The sequence below is a fragment of the Rhinopithecus roxellana genome, chromosome 8 (genome assembly GCF_007565055.1).
Source record: "Rhinopithecus roxellana isolate Shanxi Qingling chromosome 8, ASM756505v1, whole genome shotgun sequence".
Lineage (NCBI taxonomy): Eukaryota > Metazoa > Chordata > Mammalia > Primates > Cercopithecidae > Rhinopithecus > Rhinopithecus roxellana.
In genome coordinates this window covers 19135108-19156248 of record NC_044556.1, presented here as the reverse complement: position 1 = coordinate 19156248, position 21141 = coordinate 19135108, and the positions used below count along the sequence as shown (strand labels likewise).

Here is a 21141-nt window from a genome sequence, read left to right as displayed (position 1 = left end):
TAAAAACATACCTTAAAGGGAACAAAATTATTAAATGCAGGGAGAAACTGGAGTAAACCACTCTTTTTCTTTTTTTCTTTTTGAGATGGAGTCTGGCTCTGTCCCCCAGGCTGGAGTGCAGTAAGCATGACCTCGGCTCACTGCAACCTCCGCCTCCCAGGTTCAAGCGATTCTCTTGCCTCAGCCTCCCGAGTAGCTGGAACTACAGGCACATTCCCCCATGCCCTGCTAATATTTTTTTTTGTCTTTTTTTTTTTTTTTTTCCTTTTTGTGGAGAACGGGGTCTCGCTGTATTACCCAGGCAGGTCTCGAACTCCTGGGCTCAAGCTATCCTCCCGCCTCTGCCTCCCTGAGAGCTGGGATTACAGGCGTGAGCCACCGCGCCCGGCGCTAATTTTTATTTTTTGTATTTTTAGTAGAGACGGGGTTTCACCGTGTTAGCCAGGATGGTCTCGATCTCCTGACCTCGTGATCCGCCCGCCTTGGCCTCCCAAAGTGCTGGGATTACAGGCCTGAGCCACCCTTGCCTGGCCTGGAGTAAACATTCTATAAAGGTATTGCTACCAGAAAGGGGTCCAGTCCCAGACTCCAAGAGCAGAAGGTTGGACCTTGCATGGGAAACAATTAATATTGGAGAAAAAACTGAAAAAGTAAGTATACTGAACTGTATAATGGGACAGAAACATGTCATTCCTATTTTTACTGAAGATTATCTTATTCAATACTATCTGATTATTAAGTACTATTACATTTCCTTCTCCTTTTACAAAGTCATGTATCTTAAGAATATGCAGCCAGGCATATTCTCCAGCTTGGGCGAGCGTGAGACTCTGTCCCAAGAAAACAAAACAAAAGACAAGGACCGGGTGCCGTGGCTCACACCTGTAATCCTAGCACTTTGGGAGGCTGAGGCGGGCAGATTATCAGAGGCCAGGAGTTCAAGACCAGCCTGGCCAACATGGGAAACCAGTCTCTACTAAAAATACAAAACATTAGGCTGGGAACGCTGGCTCACGCCTGTAATCCTAGCACTTTGGGAGGCTGAGGCGGGCGGATCACGAGGTCAGGAGTTCAAGACCAACCTGGCTAACATAGTGAAACCCTGTCTCTACTGAAAATACAAAAAATTAACCAGGCGTAGTGGCCCGCGCCTGTAGCCAACTACTCGGGAGCCTGAGGCAGGAGAATCGCTGGAACCCGGGAGGCGTAGGTAGCAGTGAGCTGAGATCATGCCACTGCACTCCAGCCTGGGCGAGAGTGAGACTCCATCTATTGAACTCGGAAGGCGGAGTTTGCAGTGAGCCGCGATCGGGCCACTACACTCCAGCCTGGGCCACGGAGTGAGACTTCATCTCAAAAAAATTAAAAAAAGAATATGCAACAATATAAGCTACAAAATTTAAATATCCAATAAATTTTAAGTTTAAATAAATTTGCTGTATCAGAGGACAAAAAGAAACATAAAATATTATTACTATTTGTCACACATACTAATTGTTTAATCCTACTAATTGGTACTGTTAAGTAGTCCTATTGTGGTTTTGTTCAAATAGCATTTATGCAACAGTAGAGTTAATAATATAGAACTATATAATTTCAAGTAAACACCAAATTTTCATTTTTTATGTTAAAGTAATAACTTTTTGTAATTCATTTTTCTTTTTTTTTTTTCGGAGACAGTCTTGCTCTGTTGGCCAGGCTGAGCAATCCTGGCTCACTGCAACCTCTGTCTCCCAGGCTCAAGCAATTCTCCTGCCTCATTCTCCCCAGTAGACATGTGGATTATGGACATGTGCCACTACGCCCGGCTAATTTTTGTATTTTTAGTAGAGATGTGGTTTCATTTTTTTTGAGATAGCTGAGACGTGGTTTCATCATGTTGGCCATGCTGGTCTTGAACTCCTGACCTCAAAGTGGCCCAAAGTGGCCTACAGGGGTGAGCCACCGTGACCGGCTAGATTTTGTAATTCCTATCTGGTCCGGTGTGGTTGTGTTCCTGGGCGGTCCCCGCCCTCGCCCCTCACAAGCCCCGCCCTCGCAACAGGCCCCGCCTCCGGAATGCCGGCGCTCCCGACCCCGCCTCTGCAGGGTGCAGGCTCCGCCCCTCGTGACAGATGGTGCTGATGTAGTCACGGAGGAGGGCTGGCTTTTTTTGATTCAGGCTGTCATGGTGGCGCTCAGCCCGCCTTGCCGGCCTTTTCTTTTCCGGTCTCGGTCCGGCGTGGCAGCGGAGGCAGGCAGCGTTAGGTCTTTCAGTCCCTCTATGTCATGGCGACGCCGTGCCTCTTCTTCCGGCCACAGCCTGTCATGGCGGCATCCGCAGTAGTCCCTGGCGGGGCCCGCCTGCTCTGTTGCCCCGGCTCTTCCTAGTCCAGGCCGCCATGGCGGCGCTCAGGGCTTACCGGAAGTAAAACTTCGGAAGTGAGGCGTTCCTCTGCCCGGAAGTGAGCGCGGGCGCTAGGAAAGATGGCGGCAGCGGCGGCGGTGGGCAACGCGGTGCCCTGCGGGGTCCGGCCTTGCGGGGCCCGGCCTGACGGGCAGCCCAAGCCCGGGCCGCAGCCGCGCGCGCTCCTTGCCGCCGGGCCGGCGCTCATAGCGAACGGTGACGAGCTGGTCGCTGCCGTGTGGCCGTACCGGCGGTTGGCGCTGCTGCGGCGCCTCACAGTGCTGCCATTCGCCGGGCTGCTCTACCCGGCCTGGTTGGGTGCCGCAGCCGCTGGCTGCTGGGGCTGGGGCAGCAGTTGGGTGCAGATCCCCGAAGCCGCGTTGCTCGTGCTTGCCACCATCTGCCTCGCGCACGCGCTCACTGTCCTCTCGGGGCATTGGTCTGTGCACGCGCATTGCGCGCTCACCTGCACCCCGGTAAGTGTGTACGCGCGAGCCCGACCCCCAGCACGGTCGGGCTTCGCCGTAGATCCCAGCTGCGGCCTTCCTGTCGGTCACCATCCCGACCTGGGCCACCCATCTGCTGGGCCTGGGTCCCCAGGGGCACCCTCTACACTTCGGCGCAGGCTTAATCGTGACCCCGCTGCTGACTTGCTGTGCAACCCTGGTGCGGGTTATTTCCTTTCTCTGAAGTCCTTCCTGGTATGGTCATTTAGATTCAGTAATGTAATACTTGTAAAAGGCTTAGCGCAGGGCCCAGCGTACGTCGTCCAGGTCAGGTAGGACTTGTTAATGCTAGTTCCCGTATTAGCGACTACTCCTGTTATTTTGGAAACGGCCCTATCTTCCTTCTCGTTTGTCTCCTACCTTGGTTTTCAAAGTGTAAGGCGAGACCACTGGGATAGGTTTCCCCCATCTATGAAGCTTAATTTGTTCGTAGACTGAACCAAGTCTTGCTGTCCAGTGCTCAGTGGTCTTCCATACTGTGATGGAAAGGAGCATGAAATGCAGTTAATTACAATGTTGAAGAGAGGCAGAAGTGTTTGTGAGCGAGTCACTAACATGATGTCTTTCCGCAAAATGAGGGTGGTGATAGTTCTGCTCAGGATACAACAGCAAGCAAGGTCGCGCTCCTGACCTATAGTTCTGAATGACCAAGTGTCGTCGGAGGAGTTGGTGACTGTGAGCTGCCCTGGGCCTGAAGCAGTGACTGTGCCATCTCTCTCTGGGCCTGCCTCAGGTGACACCAGCAGGTTTGCAGCCATGGACACTGAGGTATATCAGGACACTACCCCTCTGATCCCAGGAGTGTGTTTGCCTCAAGAAGAGGAAAAGGGAAGAGCATCAAGGGCTACAGAAAGACAGAAGCCCCCTACCCTCTCTGGCTCTGAATGGGGGTAGAATCCTCATTCTCCTCTCCTGAGAGACTGAACCTGTTCTGTCCTTCAAAGAGATTTATCCCAGGGGAGGAGCTCAACTTGGTGGCTTTGAGGTAGTACAGTGAAAGATGCCAATGAGGGACAAAATAAAGGAGAGGTTAAGGGGACTGTGGCACCGCTCAAACTTCAGCTGCCTTTTGACCTGCAGCTAAACAGCTTAGCTCTTAACTTCCTCTCCAGGGCTGGAGAAGTGGGAGGAGCTGAAGAGCCATCAGCCAGGAGAGGCGGATCTGGGTTTGATTCAGATCTCAGAAAGGGCCGCTTCTGCCTTCCCAGTTTCAGTTTCCCCCTTCTGTAAACTGAGAACCATAACACCTACCTCTGGGTGCCATCATGAGAACGGAGATGATATCTGCAAAGTGCCCTCCCTGGGGCCAGCATGGCATATAGCCTTTTGTACCTTTCTTCCATGACGTCACATTTGTAGTTATGTGATTGTTGTTATTTGCTGCCTGGTTTGGAGGCCCATGAACCACCTGTGGGATGGCGCTTTGTTTCTGCGGGTCGTCATTGTGCTCCCGGGTCTCCATGCGGCTCCGTCTAGCAGAGCCGCAGAGGGATGGATGCGGTTCACGGGATCCAGGGAGCACTGAACGAGCTCCATTCAACATTTCTGTGTCCTTGGTGCTGGGGAAACAGCAGTGAACAAAACAGGCAAATCCCCTTGCCTTTGTGGTGTTACTGGGAGGGAGAACTCACAGTCAGCAGTTGATACTAAAGAGAGATGACATCTAACATCAGGACAGGATTGGACATTGCCGGGAACTTTAGATGGGGCAGCCAGAGAGGGGCTCCTGGGAAGGTGATGTTTCAGCAAAAGCCTGAGGCAGCAAAGGGGCTGTGTGAATGTGTATTCCGGGCAGAGAAAACAGCACGTGCGAAGGCCCTTTGCTGAGGCTGAGGCACGGTGGAGCCCCATGTGCATGTGGAGCTGTGGAGTGTAGTGAGCAGGGGTGGTGGAAGGGGCAGAGCTGAGCAGAAGGCGGGGGGCCTGTGATGGGGGTGGGGGCTTGGCTCATGTGAATTGAGGGCATACTGGGTGGGTGCCTGGCAGCGTTCTTCCTATTTGAGTTCATGTCACCATCAGCAGAGCAGAGTCCTGGGCGTTCGGTGCTGTCTGTGCACCCAGCTTCCCAGCTTTTTTGTTTTTGTTGTTTGGAGGTGTTTGTTTGTTTTTGAGATGAAGTCTGGCTTTGTAGCCCAGGCTGGAGTGCAGTGGCACAACCTTGGCTTACTGCAACCTCCGCCTCCCGGGTTCAAGTGATTCTTCTGCCTCAGCCTCCCAGGTGGCTGAGACTGGAGGTGACTGCCACCATGCCCAGCTTTTTTTTTTTTTTTTTTTTTGTATTTTTAGTAGAGACAGGGTTTCACCATATTGGCCAGGCTGGTCTCGAACTCCTGACCTCATGATCTGCGCCCCCACACTGCCTCGGCCTCCCAGAGTGCTGGGATTACAGGCGTGAGCCACTGCGCCCGACCTTTTTATTTTGAGACAGAGTCTCGCTCTGTCGCCCAGGCTGGAGTGCGGTGGCGTGATCTTGGCTTACTGCAAGCTCTGCCTCCCAGGTTCACGCCATTCTCCTGCCTCAACCTGCCGAGTAGCTGGGACTGCAGGCGCCTGCCACCACACCCTGCTAATTTTTTGTATTTTTAGTAGAGATGGGGTTTCACCGTGTTAGCCAGGATGGTCTCAATCTCCTGACATCGTGATCTGCATGCCTTGGCCTCCCAAAGTGCTGGGATTACAGGCGTGAGCCACTGTGCCTGGCTGTTTTTTTTTTTTTTTTTTTTTAATTGAGATAGGGTCTCACTCTGTCACCCAGACTGGAGTGCAGTGATGCAATCTTGGTTCACTGCAACCTCTGCCTCCCAGGTTCAAGTAGCTGGGATTATAGGTGTGCACCACCATGTCCGTCTCATTTTTGTATTTTTAGTTGAGACGGGGTTTCGCCACTTTGGCCAGGCTGATCTTGAACTCCTGACCTCAAGTGATCCGCCCACCTTGGCCTCCCAAAGTGCTGGGATTACAGGTGTGAGTCACTGCGTACCACCTTGTGCTCTCAGCTTTAAGTATGGCACCAGAGGCACAGCAAGGTGGTCTCCTTTGTCCTGATGATAGACGAAGGAGTGACAGAGGCAGCACCAGAGCCCAGTGGCATGTTTCAGAATATGCCCATAGAGCTGCTGCATCCAAAACCTCCCCAGGGGAGGTCTTGGAACTGTAGGTTGAGAAGAGCTAAGCTGCAGTGCTTTCTTTGTCTCTGTCAGGAGTATGACCCCAGCAAAGTGACCTTCGTGAAGGTGGTGCCAACCCCCAACAATGGCTCCACAGAGCTTGTGGCCCTGCACCGCAATGAGGTAGGGACTGCCTGCTGGGCTCCTGGAGGAGGGGCTTGAGTGGGATTCCCAGGCACTGACACCCTAATGTCAGGGGCCTCTGTGGCGAACACACCTTCTGCCACAGGGCGAAGACGGGCTCGAGGTGCTGTCCTTCGAATTCCAGAAGATCAAGTATTCCTACGATGCCCTGGAGAAGAAGCAGTTTGTCCCTGTGGCCTTTCCTGTGGGAAATGCCTTCTCATACTATCAGAGCAACAGAGGCTTCCAGGAAGACTCAGAGATCCGAGCAGCTGAGAAGAAATTTGGGAGCAACAAGTGAGTCCTTGATTTGCTTGTAGCACCTTTGCCTTTCTGTCCTGCTCCCCTTCTGATTCAAGATGCCTAGGAAACGGGACAGAGGCATCTGCCCTTTTATTTATTTATTTATTTATTTATTTATTATTAATATTATTTTTTTTGAGACTGAGTCTTGCTCTGTCACCTAGGCTGGAGTGCAGTGACACAATCTCAGCTCACCGCAATCTCCACCTCCCTAGTTCAAGCAATTCTCCTGCCTCAGCCTGCCAAGTAGCTGGGAATACAGGCCCCCCTGCACCACACCTGGCTAATTTTTGTATTTTTAGTAGGGACGGGGGTTTCACCATGTTGGCCAGGCTGGTCTTGAACTCCTGACCTCAGGTGATCCTCCCATGTTGGCCTCCCAAAGTGCTGGGATTACAGGCGTGAGTCATTGCACCCAACCTGAACATTTCAATCCTCACTGTTTCGTGTCTGCGCGTCTCAGCGCTTCAGGAATGGTGATGAAGACAGCGACCAGGTCCGGTCTTTTGTACTGAGTACAATGACCAATGTGCGATGCACACCCTATCCCTTCATCTTCACCAAAACTGCAAAGGCTGACACGTGGCTGGGAGCTGAGAACTGGGCTCCAGACCCCATCATGGCCTTGTGACAATGGTCCTCAACCTGGAACCCCACAGAACACCTAGGGAGCTCTTTCCTGACTTAATCACTGTTCAGAGATTACAAATACGTTGACTACAACTATCGATCTAATACGAGGATTTATAAGAAACATTTAGCAACTTCGCCTACCCCAAGGTTGGCCAGTCACATTAATGACCTGTGGCAACTATGTTCCCTTTCATGCTCTTCTTACTCACGCAAAGGTACCCAGCAACATACAAGGGAAGGGCTTATTGTTTGATAGCAGTGGGGTTGCTCTTTGGTTGCCTCTTCTCACATCCCATACGTAAGACGTCCATCCAGTTAAAGGGCAGAGTGAGAATGACCCTCGTTGACATGACTGGCGCCCTGATCAGATTGGGCCCTAGCACAGAGTGCTGCAGAACACACCCTTAGGCCCGAGTTGTTGCATTCTTGAGGGTTTTGTTTTTGTTTGTTTGTTTTGTGGGTTTTTTTTTTTTTTTTTTTTTTTGAGACAGGGTCTAACTCTGTTACCCAGGCTGGAGTACAGTGGCGTGATTGTGGCTCACTGCAGCCTCGAACTCCTGGGCTCAAGCATTCGTCCTGCCTCAGCCTCCCAAACAGCTGGGACCCCAGGCACGCACCAGCACCCCCAGCTAATTTTTAAATTTTTGTAAAGAGAAGGTCTCGCAGTGTTGCCCAGGCTAGTCTCCAACTCCTGGGCTCAAGCACTCCTCCTGCCTCGGCCTCCCAAAGTGCTGGGATTACAGGCGTGAACCACCCTACTTGACCCATTCTGGGGCTTTAATTCAGGAATCGTAGAAAATCTCAGCTTTGGTGGAGCTGGGTCTCAGTGTCTTCTGCTGTCTGTAGCTTCAGGGCCTCCATCCTTCAATCAGAGGTTCCTTCTCTACTTGCTGCGTCATTCGACCAGATGATGGGCTCTCGTCTGACACCAGCCCCAGGCTGCCGGGAAGAGCATATTGCAGATTCAGGAGCTTCATCTGGTTTATGCAGTGCCAAGGGCTGTGGGCGGGCAGCGTGTCTACCCCAGGCGCAGCCAGGATGAGGGAGAGCCACAGTCAAATGGATCCTCCCATCTGGAAGCTCGCCAGGGTTCCTGACACCCACATGTGGCTCTTGGTTTCTTGAAAGGGGCCTGCCATGCTCAGGTTGGAGGGGTCAGGGTGGAGGCGCCATACCCCAGAGGCCTTGCCCTGGGAACAGGATGGGGCCTGGTCTCTTGCAGGGCTGAGATGGTGGTGCCTGACTTCTCGGAGCTTTTCAAGGAGAGAGCCACAGCCCCCTTCTTTGTATTTCAGGTAAGGCAGTAGCTCTGGCCCATCTCCCAGTTTCCTCCCTGGGGGCTTTCCTAGCCGGAGCAAGCCTGCCCACCACTTCCAAACCTGGAAGCTTCTCCCCGTCCTCACATGTCAGAGCCAGTGGGCAGAAAGAAGGGGCTCATGGGAACGGGGCGGGTAGGGCAAGGACAGACGGGCTGGTGTCCCACAGGTGTTCTGTGTGGGGCTCTGGTGCCTGGATGAGTACTGGTACTACAGCGTTTTCACGCTATCCATGCTGGTGGCGTTCGAGGCCTCGCTGGTGCAGCAGCAGATGCGGAACATGTCGGAGATCCGGAAGATGGGCAACAAGCCCCACATGATCCAGGTGCAGCTGCTGGGGAGACCCAGGTGGGGGCACGGCACAGAGGCGGCTTCTGTGCTGACACATGCGTGTCCCACCCAGGTTTACCGAAGCCGCAAGTGGAGGCCCATTGCCAGTGATGAGATCGTACCAGGGGACATCGTCTCCATCGGTGAGGCCAGGTTCTGCTCAGTCCCAGTGGGACCCCCAGCCTCAGGGCCTCTGGCCAACTCTCCTGCCTCTGCCCTGCAGGCCGCTCCCCACAGGAGAACCTGGTGCCGTGTGACGTGCTTCTGCTGCGAGGCCGCTGCATCGTGGACGAGGCCATGCTCACGGGAGAGTCCGTGCCACAGATGAAGGTGCTTGGTGGGGGATAGGGATCCTCAAACTACTCAGGAGGCAACAGGCCAGGAGGTGGAGGCCCAGGGGGTGGCAGGGATCCCCCCCAGGCACAGGCAGAGGAGGCAGGGTGGGCACAGATGAGCTCTGTGTACTGGGGAGCTGGGTGGTGGGGGCGAGGAAGAAGGGGAGAGAGCCAAGGGCATCCAGGGTACATTGGTGCCCTGGGATGTCAGACCAAGGTGGGCTGGGAGCAGCCTGGAGCAGGTGAGTCCCGGACGAGGCTAGGTGCAGGCCCCAGGGAACGGATACTGTGAGTGCAGTGAGGAAAGACAGGACGGGGTGAGGGTGAGGACCCGGGAGCTGGGTGGAATGTGCTGGTTGGGTGGGGAGCCCCCTGGCTCATTCCAGCCTCAAGGTCCAGCTGTCCAGGAACTCAGATGGAGAAGGAAGCAAGGTGGGCCTGGTCATCCAGATTCATGATCTTCCTCCCCAGGAACCCATCGAAGACCTCAGCCCAGACAGGGTGCTGGACCTCCAGGCCGACTCCCGGCTACATGTCATCTTCGGGGGCACCAAGGTGGTGCAGCACATTCCCCCACAGAAAGCCACCACGGGCCTGAAGCGTAGGTGCCTCACGGGCATCTAGGGGTATCTGGGCTCCCACCCACTTTGCCCGTTTGCTTGATCATGAGGGAGTCAGGACGAGGAGACAGGCATGACGGTGACTCTGCTTCTCTCCCCAGCGGTAGACAACGGATGTGTGGCCTACGTCCTGCGGACCGGATTCAACACATCCCAGGTGCAGGGCCAGGTCTGGGGAGGGTGGACCCCAGGGCAGTTGAACAGCCAAGGCATCAACCCTTTCAGACCTCAGAACATCTACCCCATGGGCTGACTCTGGCAGCACAGCCCTGGACCTGGGCCAGGGTGCAGAGGCCACCCTGAGACCAGGCCCCCTCTCCCAGGCATGAGGTGCTAGAGGCAGCCCAGACAGCAGAAAGACTATCCCTCCATCCCTGCAGGGCAAGCTGCTGCGCACCATCCTCTTCGGGGTCAAGAGGGTGACTGCAAACAACTTGGAGACCTTCATCTTCATCCTCTTCCTCCTGGTGTTTGCCATCGCTGCAGCCACCTACGTATGGATTGAAGGTAAGCGCCACGGCCTCTGCGGTCCCCTGCGCCCGCCCTCTGAGGCCCCAGGCTCTCAGGCCCTGTCTCCACAGGTACCAAGGACCCCAGCCGGAACCGCTACAAGCTGTTTCTGGAGTGCACCCTGATCCTCACCTCGGTCGTGCCTCCTGAGCTGCCCATTGAGCTGTCCCTGGCCGTGAACACCTCCCTCATCGCCCTGGCCAAGCTCTGTGAGTGTGTCAAATGGGGTGGGGCCGAGTGGGCTGGGGCCAGGCAGGACCCCTGACCTCACTCCCGCCCCTAGACATGTACTGCACAGAGCCCTTCCGGATCCCCTTTGCTGGCAAGGTCGAGGTGTGCTGCTTTGACAAGACGGGGACCTTGACCAGTGACAGCCTGGTGGTGCGCGGTGTTGCCGGGCTGAGGTGAGTGTCAGGGGGCCTGGGCCAAAGGTCACCCAGATGGGGTTTCTGGGAAGTCGAGAGACAGGTGGCCCATCCACCCCAAGCTGTTGCAGTGAGGGCCCGTCAGAGGCCCTGCCTCGGGTTCATTTCCAGGGGCTCCCCACAAAGTCCTGGGTGTGAGCCATGGCAGCGGCACGGGGGCTCAGCTCAGGCCTGGAACATCCCACACCAGCCATGCGAACGCAATACCCCTATGCATGATGCCTGGCTTCTGGGGGCATCTGTGAAGCAGGTGCGCGTCTCACAAAGACACAGTTGGTGCCAGTGACTGGCACAGAATGAATGTCCATGGGGTTTCTCCTGCTGATGGAGATGTAGCTTCACCCTACCCGCCTGCACCCTGTAACCAGCTGTTCCCCATCCTTGCAGAGATGGGAAGGAGGTGACCCCTGTGTCCAACATCCCTGTAGAAACACACCGGGCCCTGGCCTCGTGCCACTCACTCATGCAGCTGGACGACGGCACCCTCGTGGGTGACCCCCTAGAGAAGGCCATGCTGACGGCCGTGGACTGGACGCTGACCAAAGGTGAGGGGCTGGGGCCTCAGGCCCAGCAAGGGGGAGCCACTGGCTCTTACAGCCCTAGGCAGGTGGGCTGCACCCTTCAGAGGATCTTGGGGACAGGCAGGCCTACAGCTCTGATGCTCCCAGAGGTGGGTGGCCAGAGGTTCACCTTAGACCGAGGACAGGCCACATCCTTGGGTGTCCCTCTGGGTTGTAATCTGCCCTGTCCTGGCGGAAGCCACAGTGCCAGGGTCCTCCGAGCCCAGGTCTCCCAGCTCTGGACCAACCCCTGCTCTACCCCAGAGCCCCCCATCAGGCCCTGGGGGAGGCAGGAGGGAGGTGGGGGAGGCCGGGGGGAGAGATAGGGGCTTGGCTGCCTCTTTGGAGCAAAGCCCCTCAGGACTCGTACTTATTTGTTTCCAGATGAGAAAGTATTCCCCCGAAGTATTAAAACTCAGGGGCTGAAAATTCACCAGCGCTTTCATTTTGCCAGTGCCCTGAAGCGAATGTCCGTGCTTGCCTCGTATGAGAAGCTGGGCTCCACTGACCTCTGCTACATCGCGGCCGTGAAGGGGGCCCCCGAAACCCTGCACTCCATGGTGAGCTGGCCCCAGCCTGGGGCAAGGGATGGGGGCGCGGGGCAGCCCGTGACATCCCCCTGCGTTCCCTGCAGTTCTCCCAGTGCCCGCCCGACTACCACCACATCCACACCGAGATCTCCCGGGAAGGAGCCCGCGTCCTAGCGCTGGGGTACAAGGAGCTGGGACACCTCACTCACCAGCAGGTACGGGCCCAGGCTCCCCCACCCGCCTTCACCATGTGCCTGGCCCGTCAGCTCCTCCCTGAGTCACTTCCTGTGCCCTACAGTGCCAAGTTGAATGGTCGCGATTTTGTCTACCTTGCCCCACTTCCAGCTTCTACCTTTGGAGACCCCAAATGGCACTCAGTCTGTCCCCTGCTGTGGGGAACCACCCGGTCCTGGTTCATGCAGAGCACATGCAGGCCTCACCCACCCCAGTCCTGGTGTGTCCTTGGCTCTACTCTTCTGCCCTGGTCTTGGGCAGGGCTTGGTGGCATCAGCCCTCTCACCATCCATCCTCCACACATCCCATCCTCCGCCTCCACCACCGGCACATCTGTGGCATGGCTTCTTCCTGGGCTCCTGTTCGTTCTGCTTGCATCCTACAGTTGCAGATCCTTCCAGAATTTAGCCTTAGGTTGCAGTGCTGTGTGCAGAGCCCAGGCCACGGCTCACAGCCTGCGTGCTCTGCCCCGTTCCTGCACCTGGAGCCCCCTTCCCAGTGGCACAGGTCGTCATCGCCTTCAGAGTGGGCATTCTGAGGCCTTTCCACACCCCTCTGGATTCCATTCGCACCTCCTCTCTCGTGGCACTCAGTACTCTGATTTCTGTGATCTTGATCATGCCTCTCCCCTGGTGCAGTGTGAGCTCCTTAAGGCCAGGGGTCTCTGCCCAGTCTCTGGTATGTGGGCCCCGGGGAGTAAGAGTTCATGGCTAAATTCCAACATTATTGGGAGAGTCCCTACTTCATTGACTCGGAAGCTGAGCCACAAGGGACTCTGTGGTGTGCCCATGTCCACAACCAGGACATAGAGCCACATTCGGGGGACCCAGACTCCCCAGTCACTGCCAGATCCCACCCCCCGAGCGTGCCCGGTACCCTCCTGGCATTTCTCCCCTCCCAACCCTCGCATGTCCCCACTACGGGAACAGGGCCTTCCATCATCCCCCTGGCTCCTAGCGCATGGTCAGAGCTCAGGAAATGCAGACTATGGGTAGAGGGAGGGACAGGTGGTGAGGGTACCCCGTCTGTCCACAGGCCCGGGAAGTCAAGCGGGAGGCTCTGGAGTGCAGCCTCAAGTTCGTCGGCTTCATTGTGGTCTCCTGCCCGCTCAAGGCTGACTCCAAGGCTGTGATCCGGGAGATCCAGAATGCGTCCCACCGGGTATGGGACAGGGCTTGGCTCCACCCTCTGCATGGGAAATAGAGGCGAGGAGATGACAATTACAGCTTCGTGGTGGGGGTGGGCACCCAGGTCTCACAGGCTGCACATTTTGGCTGAGCAAGATGATAGCTCAGGTGCTAACATTGCTCCTGGCCCAAAGACACTCTGGGACCCGCCTATGCTGGCTCCTCTTACCTCCACAGACCACTCCCCTCATCCCCCGCATCATGGAAAGCTGGGAGCGCTTCTCTCCACTTCCCTGATCCACCGCCACCCTGGAGAGAAGGCAGCTGAGGCTGGGGAGTTGAGGGGTAGGGGCAGTGTCTGCCTGTCCTGGTGGCTTCTGGTGGCTTGTGTTTTCTCTTTTCGGACTTAGGGTGTCTTTTGATAAAAGACAAGGGGCGAGTGAGCTGTCTCAAAGGATGATGACTCTGGGTCAGATGGGTGATGTGGTTAGTCCCCACCAGGCCTAGAGGTCATGGTCCCATCCTCCTGTTCACTGAAATATTACCCCTATAGGCAGCTACCAAGCAAAGAGGGCCCACCTCAGGGGCAGGTTCATTTGTATTGCAAATCCAAGCTAAGGGTGTCTTCAGAAGGACACATACACATGTCATTTGTGTAAAATGACCTGGGTGGGGGTGGATTGTGGCCCTTGGAAGCCCATTCAGGGTCTTGGTTAGAGGCCCAGGATCTCCCACTGTGGCCTGCCTTAGAAGGAGACTTGGCAGCCTTGTCTCTGGCCTAGAGCTTGGCCCTAGGCTGCCCTGCTGAGCTTCTGCCCCTCTCTCCCCAAGGTGGTCATGATCACAGGAGACAACCCGCTCACTGCATGCCATGTGGCCCAGGAGCTGCACTTCATTGAAAAGGATCACACACTGATCCTGCAGCCTCCCTCTGAGAAAGGTGAGGCCCTAGCCCGGCCCACAGTGGGGAAGGGGGACCCTGAGTCCAAGAACAGCTCCCATCGCAACAGCCCACCTGCGTGCCAGGCCTCAGCAGCACAGTGTCTTCAAATGCCTGGCACCACGGTAGCACACTAATCAGCCCTGGCCCACTGGGCACCTCGGACAGCATGCGAGTGTTCACTGGGTCACAGGTCCTGGAAAGTGTGGAGTGTAGGTGTTTATTTACCATAATGCGGCGACAGTCTGACTGCCAGCTCAGGTTTCCTGTGCACTCATGGGCAGATACTGCTCCTACTATGCTTACTCCCTATCCTCAGCATCATCCTCATCTCACACCCTTTTTGGCCCAGCAAGCTGCCCATGTACCGAGCGCTCCCTTCCCAAGCACAGGGACTGCTGGCATCCTCAGCCGCAGTTGATGGCACAGTTTGCCCAGCGTTCAGCCTGACCAGACCCCAGGCGGAGCGCTCCGTGTGACTACGTTGGTCCCTCCACCCCACCCTGCACCACACCACAGAGGAGGAAGCTGGCTGGGTCAGCTCTCAGGGCCCCTGCTTTGTAGAGAAGGGACAGAAGCTCAGAAGTGAACCCACTTGCCCAGGTCACTTGATGTCCCCATGGCTAAGGATTGGAACCCAGACAGCCTGACTCCAGAGCTCATGGCTCCAACCTCTCCCTGGTGACCTCTTTGAGCAATGCCCTGGATTCAGACTGATGAAGAGGCAGACATACAGATCCAGCCCCTCCCAGCTAGAGGTGTGGGGCTTACCAGATATCTGCCCCAGGGCTAGAGGTGAAGCCCCCTGGGCGCACGCAGTCCAGGGCCTGCATGAGTGTTGACAGAGGGCCCTAAGGAGAACCACATGGAGCAGGGTTGCCACAGGGCTGCTGGTAACAAACATTCGCAAGTCTGGGCCAGAGCGGCTTCCAGAACCTCCAGACCACCTCCCAGAGGACTCAGTCCCTGCCCTCCTTCTGTTCTGTTGGTCCCAGGCCTCCCCCTGTCCCAGCCCCAGCTACCAGGGTCTTCCAGGGCCTGGGGATTGTGGGCAGGTGGCCTGGAGCGGATGAGCAGGACTGTTGATTGAAAAGTGAAGCTGGTCTAGCAACAGCTGCAGCATGAGCCCCCCCGGTGGAGGTGTGCTGCTCTTCAGCTTGAGAAGGTCCAGGGTGAGCAGGCCAGTGCCAGGAGGGCTGGTGGGCCGCCCTTGGCCATCCTCAGCGCCCAGCATCCAAGCCAGGGCCAGCCGTTAAGAAAGGGGAAGTGGAACAAGAGGACGTTGAGAACTCGGGGGCCCTGTCAGAGTGGGGAGGGGGCCCAGCCCCGAGAAAACAGGATTTCAGAGAGGCCACGGGCGCAGGGATAAATGAGGTGAGGGCCTGGTGTGGGGTTTCCCAAGGAGAGCGCTATAGTTCCCTTCTGTGTGTTTCAGGTTGGGGGGCCTTGCATGAGGTGGGCGCATGGCTTAGCCAGGGTCAGACTGCCTGGGTTCTAATCTGGCTCTGTCCCATGCTCTCAAGCAAGGAGCTCAGGCCCCAGGCTCTTGGTTCCACCCTGCATACCTGAGGGACGTTCTTTGTGGAGTGCCCAGAGCAGGGCTGGGGGTCACCTGCGTGGTTAGGGAGGTGGGGGCTCCGGAGAAGAGAGACTAGCCAGTGCTGGGGTCCGAGTGGAGGGAGGGCGCTTCTGAGCCCAGGGAAGCCAAGCCCCCAGCCCTAACCCTAGGTGCTGCCCACAGGCCGGCAGTGCGAGTGGCGCTCCATTGATGGCAGCATCGTGCTGCCCCTGGCCCGGGGCTCCCCAAGGGCACTGGCCCTGGAGCACGCACTGTGCCTCACAGGCGATGGCTTGGCCCACCTGCAGGCCACCAACCCCCAGCAGCTGCTCCGCCTCATCCCTCACGTGCAGGTGTTCGCCCGCGTGGCCCCCAAGCAGAAGGTATGTGCACAGCCCTAGGGGTCAGGGGCACAGAGGTAGGCATGCAGCCCCTACTCAGCCTGTTTCCACCGACACAGGAGTTTGTCATCACCAGCCTGAAGGAGCTGGGCTACGTGACCCTCATGTGTGGGGATGGCACCAACGATGTGGGCGCCCTGAAGCACGCTGATGTGGGTGAGTGCTGTGGGCTAGGGTGGTTCCTTCCTTTGTGGGCCAGGTGTTGAGGACATGTCACTGAGCTAGAAAAACAGACCCGGCCCTTGGTGACAGCCATGGGGGCGCTAATTCCTATGAGGAAGCAGTGCAGGGGATGGGAGGGGGTGGCAGGGTCAGGGGCTTTGAGGGCAGGAAGGGATTCGAGTATCCCAGGAACAGAGCAGGGTGGAGGCCAGAGGCCAGGAGAGAGGCAACAAGTTGGGAGAGTGACTCAGAAAACCCGGAGCTGAAGCCATGAAGATGGTTCATAGTCCCAGATGTCTGTCAAAAGCACACACATGGCTGAGCACTGTGACTCCTGCCTGGAATCACAGTGCTTTGGGAGGCTGAGGTGAGAGGATCACTTGAGTCTGGGAGTTCAAGGCAGTGGTGTGATCCACTGTAACCTAAGTGACAGTGCAAGACCCTGTCCTTTTTTTTTTTTTTTTTTTTGACGGAGCCTTGCTCTGTCGCCCAGGCTGGAGTACAATGGCACGATCTCGGCTCACTGCAACCGCCACCTCCCGGGTTCAAGCAATTCTCTTGCCTCAGCCTCCCAAGTAGCTGGGATTACAGGCATATGCCACCACGCTCGGCTAATTTTTGTGTTTTTAGTAGAGATGGAGTTTCACCACGTCGGTCAGGCTGGTCTCCAACTCCTGACCTCAAGTGATCCACCCACTTTGGCCTCCCAAAGTGCTAGGATTACAGGTGTGAACCACTGCTTCCTACCCAACCCAATTTTTTTTTTTTTGAGACAGTTTCTCTCTTGTTGCCCAGGCTGGAGTACAGTAGTACAGTCTCAGCTCACTGCAACCTCTACTTCCTGGGTTCAAGCAATTCTCCTGCCTCAGCCTCCCAAGTAGCTAGGATTATAGGCACCAGCCACCATGCCCATCTAATTTTTGTATTTTTAGTAGAGATGGGATTTCACCATGTTGGCCAGGCTGGTCTCGGACTCCTGACCTCAGGTGATGCGCCTGCCTTGGCCTCCCAAAGTGCTGGGATTATAGGCATGAGCCACCTCACCTGGCTTTTTTTTTTTTTTTTTTTTTTTTTTTTCCTTCAAGAACACAGGCATTAAATTGAACTTTAAAGATCCACCTTACGTTGTTTTTTTGCTTTTCCAATATTTATCTGCATTTATCTACTAAAGCATTTATTGAGTGTTGTTTGCCTCCTAGAATCATGCTCCTTGGCTATTTCTTTTGAAATCAATTTAGGTTGTTTTGTTTTGTTTTGAGACAGTCTCACTCTGTCGCCCATGCTGGAGTGTGGTGGTGCAATCTCATCTCACTGCAACCCCCACCTCCCAGGTTCAAGCAATTCTCCTGCCTCAGTCTCCTGAGTAGCTGGAATTATAGGCACATGCCACCACCCCTGGCTAATTTTTGTATTTTTAGTAGAAACGGGGTTTCACCATATCAGCCAGGCTGGTCTCAAACTCCTGACCTCAGGTGATCCGCCCACCTCAGCCTCCCAAAGTGCTGAGATTACAGGTGTGAGCCCCTGCGCTCAGCCAATATCAGTTTAGTTTTGACCCATCTAGTGTTGTGTATATTTTCATTGCATTTTTTGTGGGCGTTTGTTGTTGGTGGTTTGTTTTCTTTTTTTTTTTTTTTTTTTTTTTTTTTGAGACGGAGTCTTGCTCTGTCACCCGGGCTGGAGTGCAGTGGCCAGATCTCAGCTCACTGCAAGCTCCGCCTCCCGGGTTCACGCCATTCTCCTGCCTCAGCCTCCGGAGTAGCTGGGACTACAGGCGCCCGCCACCTCGCCCGGCTAGTTTTTTGTATTTTTAGTAGAGACGGGGTTTCACCGGGTTAGCCAGGATGGTCTTGATCTCCTGACCTTGTGATCTGCCCGTCTCGGCCTCCCAAAGTGCTGGGATTACAGGCTTGAGCCACCGCGCCCGGCGGTGGTTTGTTTTCTTAAAGTAGTTTGTAGAAAGCAACATGGGCGCTCTCTGGGGTCTGCTTAGGGTGTCAGGTGAAATGGGGAAGTCTGGGAACTGTCCTCATGGGAGCCAGCTGGGGGGCTTCAGGAGCAGTGGCTCTGAAGCCACCAATCTGCTCCTCCGTGGAGCCCGCTCCTCCGGGTCTGATGCCCTCCTGCCCCCCAGGTGTGGCGCTCTTGGCCAACGCCCCTGAGCGGGTCGTCGAGCGGCGACGGCGGCCCCGGGACAGCCCAACCCTGAGCAACAGTGGCATCAGAGCCACCTCCAGGACAGCCAAGCAGCGGTCGGGGCTCCCTCCCTCCGAGGAGCAGCCAACCTCCCAGAGGGTGAGTCCCAAGACGGGAGGTGCTGCACCCCATCCTGGCCAGGGCTGACAGCCTACTGCCTACCCTACAGGACCGCCTGAGCCAGGTGCTGCGAGACCTCGAGGACGAGAGCACACCCATTGTGAAACTGGGGGATGCCAGCATCGCAGCACCCTTCACCTCCAAGCTCTCATCCATCCAGTGCAGTGAGTTGCCTGCCCCCGCTCCCCCTCCCTTCGTTCCCACCTTGATACCCATACCCACACCCACACCTGCCTCCCCACCACCCTGCAGTCTGCCACGTGATCAAGCAGGGCCGCTGCACACTGGTGACCACGCTACAGATGTTCAAGATCCTGGCGCTCAATGCCCTCATCCTGGCCTACAGCCAGAGTGTCCTCTACCTGGAAGGGGTCAAGTTCAGTGACTTCCAGGCCACTCTACAGGGGCTGCTGCTGGCCGGCTGCTTCCTCTTCATCTCCCGTTCCAAGGTGGGCCCCAGAGGTGCTGGAAGGCCAGGGATGCATGGGCCAGCCAGGGCCAGGCTGTTACAGGCACGGGAATTGTCATCCCCAAGTTACAGGACCCGGGGCCCCAGAGGTGGGGGCTGTAGCTCAGATGGCTCAGGAAATGTCGGCAGGGCAGGTGCAGACTGGAGGCACCCAGACCCCTCCAGGTGGCACAGCTTGGGGTCCCACACCTGTCCACAGGCAGGGGTCCCAGGGGTGGGCCCCACAGAGCCCCACCAGCAGTGAACAATCATCAAGAGGGTAAAAAAACAACAAAGTGGGTCACAGGCTACACAGGAGAGGCTGGTGGACAGCTGGGGAGGCCTGTGTGACACTGACACTCAGGCCGAGGCATAAAGAACCAGGGGCCCAGCTGCCGGGAACTGGACATACAGGCTCCAAACAGGCATGGGCTGACGCAGGGAGGCCCCGGTGGCTAGAGGGGGTAGGAGATTGGCTGGGCGGGACTGTGCCTGTCCCATGGGCTCCAGGGAGGGCAGGATCTGCTTCATGATTCTCAGGCCCCTGTGGCTGCCACGGGGAGCCTGGATGGCGGAGCCAGGGCTAGGGAGGCAGCCCTGGGCTCGGGTGAGAGGCAGGCAGGGCTCCGGGGACTGGTGCCGACCCATGGAATCCCCCAGGATTTGGTGGCGGCTCTACACAAGCTCTCCTGGGAGGTTATTGCCTGCTGAGTGGGCCGGGTGGCCCTGAGTGAGCCAAGTCCTGACTCCCTCACCTGCCTTGCTGTTGCAGCCCCTCAAGACCCTCTCCCAAGAGCGGCCCCTGCCCAGCATCTTCAACCTGTACACCATCCTCACCGTCATGCTCCAGTTCTTTGTGCACTTCCTGAGCCTTGTCTACCTGTACCGTGAGGCCCAGGCCAGGAGCCCCGAGAAGTAAGTGCTGCCTTGGAGGAGGTGATGTCCCTGCAGCTGAGAGTAGCAGGAGGATGACGCTACAGACATCAGCAGGAGAGCCTGGGGGTTGTCCAGGGAGTCCAGGGAGGGGCACTAGGCCAGGCAGATCACTAGCTTTGTGCCAGAGCAGCAGGAAGCCACAGAGTGTGTGTGAGCCGGAGCAGGAGAGGGGGCCCTGACTCCCATGTGTCCTTGTAGGCAGGAGCAGTTCGTGGACTTGTATAAGGAGTTTGAGCCAAGCCTGGTCAACAGCACTGTCTACATCATGGCCATGGCCATGCAGATGGCCACCTTCGCCATCAACTACAAAGTAAGGCCTGGGTCCCACCCAAACACTCCCTGTCTGCCCACCCAGCCCCACCCCATGAAACCATCTGTCCCTCATCCCCACAGGGCCCGCCCTTCATGGAGAGCCTGCCCGAGAACAAGCCCCTGGTGTGGAGTCTGGCAGTTTCACTCCTGGCCATTGTCGGCCTGCTCCTTGGCTCCTCGCCCGACTTCAACAGCCAGTTTGGCCTCGTGGACATCCCTGTGGAGGTCAGTGGCGCTGTGGAGGTGACCCTGGGGCTCAGCTTGCTGGATCCCTCCTGTGGCGGTGACCCTGGGCTGGGCTGCAGGTCTCCAGCTTACCATCCCTCCCTGTCCCGACAGTTCAAGCTGGTCATCGCCCAGGTCCTGCTCCTGGACTTCTGCCTAGCGCTCCTGGCCGACCGTGTCCTGCAGTTCTTCCTGGGGACCCCGAAGCTGAAAGTGCCTTCCTGAGACGGCAGTGCTGGTACCCACTGCCCACCGTGGCTGCCGCTGGGCGGGAACCCCACCAGGGCCCCGGGAGGGAACCCTGCCCCCAACCCCCCACAGCAAGGCTGTACAGTCTCGCCCTTGGAAGACTGAGCTGGGACCCCCAGAGCCATCAGCTGGCTTGGCCAGCAGAACCAGCCCCGAGCCAGCACCTTTGGTAAATAAAGCAGCATCTGAGATTTTAAAAAGCCCTGCCTCCACCTCGTCTGTGCCACACTGTGTTTGCTGGGGGCTCGGGACAGAGGGTCACTGAGGAAGGTCACCCTCCCCACAGGCCTTGTGATGTTGTTGGTGAATCCCTCAAGCACTTTCAGCACTTGAACGTGGACTTGTCCCTCCCCAGAGAATTCAGTGCATATTTTCTAGTTTAACAAGAACCCCCACATTTCTGTGGTCTGTTTCACATTTTAACAACTCAGGTGCTGAGAGAAGCCTTAGGATGTGTGGTATTTTTTTCTTTCCCGTAATACATAACAG

At 56.5% G+C, this 21141-nt stretch overlaps 1 protein-coding gene across 3 annotated transcripts; it reads left to right on the top strand.

Annotated features, from left to right (window-relative positions):
* The first annotated feature begins 2057 nt into the window (after window positions 1-2057).
* On the top strand, window positions 2058-20852 carry ATP13A1 (ATPase 13A1). 3 transcript variants are annotated; one of them, XM_010386728.2, is made up of 26 exons: window positions 2058-2862; window positions 6093-6182; window positions 6256-6479; window positions 8341-8413; window positions 8604-8759; window positions 8838-8907; window positions 8988-9094; window positions 9571-9700; window positions 9821-9876; window positions 10100-10226; window positions 10301-10438; window positions 10513-10633; window positions 11042-11199; window positions 11599-11774; window positions 11849-11959; window positions 13014-13139; window positions 13937-14045; window positions 15787-15986; window positions 16064-16160; window positions 18301-18461; window positions 18532-18646; window positions 18735-18931; window positions 19703-19845; window positions 20065-20176; window positions 20260-20403; window positions 20518-20852. In XM_010386728.2, exons 1-26 carry the CDS (start codon window positions 2467-2469, stop codon window positions 20626-20628), a joined length of 3648 nt encoding a protein of 1215 aa, XP_010385030.2. In that variant the 5' UTR covers window positions 2058-2466; the 3' UTR covers window positions 20629-20852. The 3 variants fall into 3 exon arrangements, with proteins under 3 accessions (XP_010385030.2, XP_010385029.2, XP_010385032.2); XM_010386730.2 differs by having other exon boundaries at window positions 2463-2862; window positions 6289-6479; XM_010386727.2 differs by having other exon boundaries at window positions 20065-20403.
* The last annotated feature ends 289 nt before the right edge of the window (window positions 20853-21141 follow it).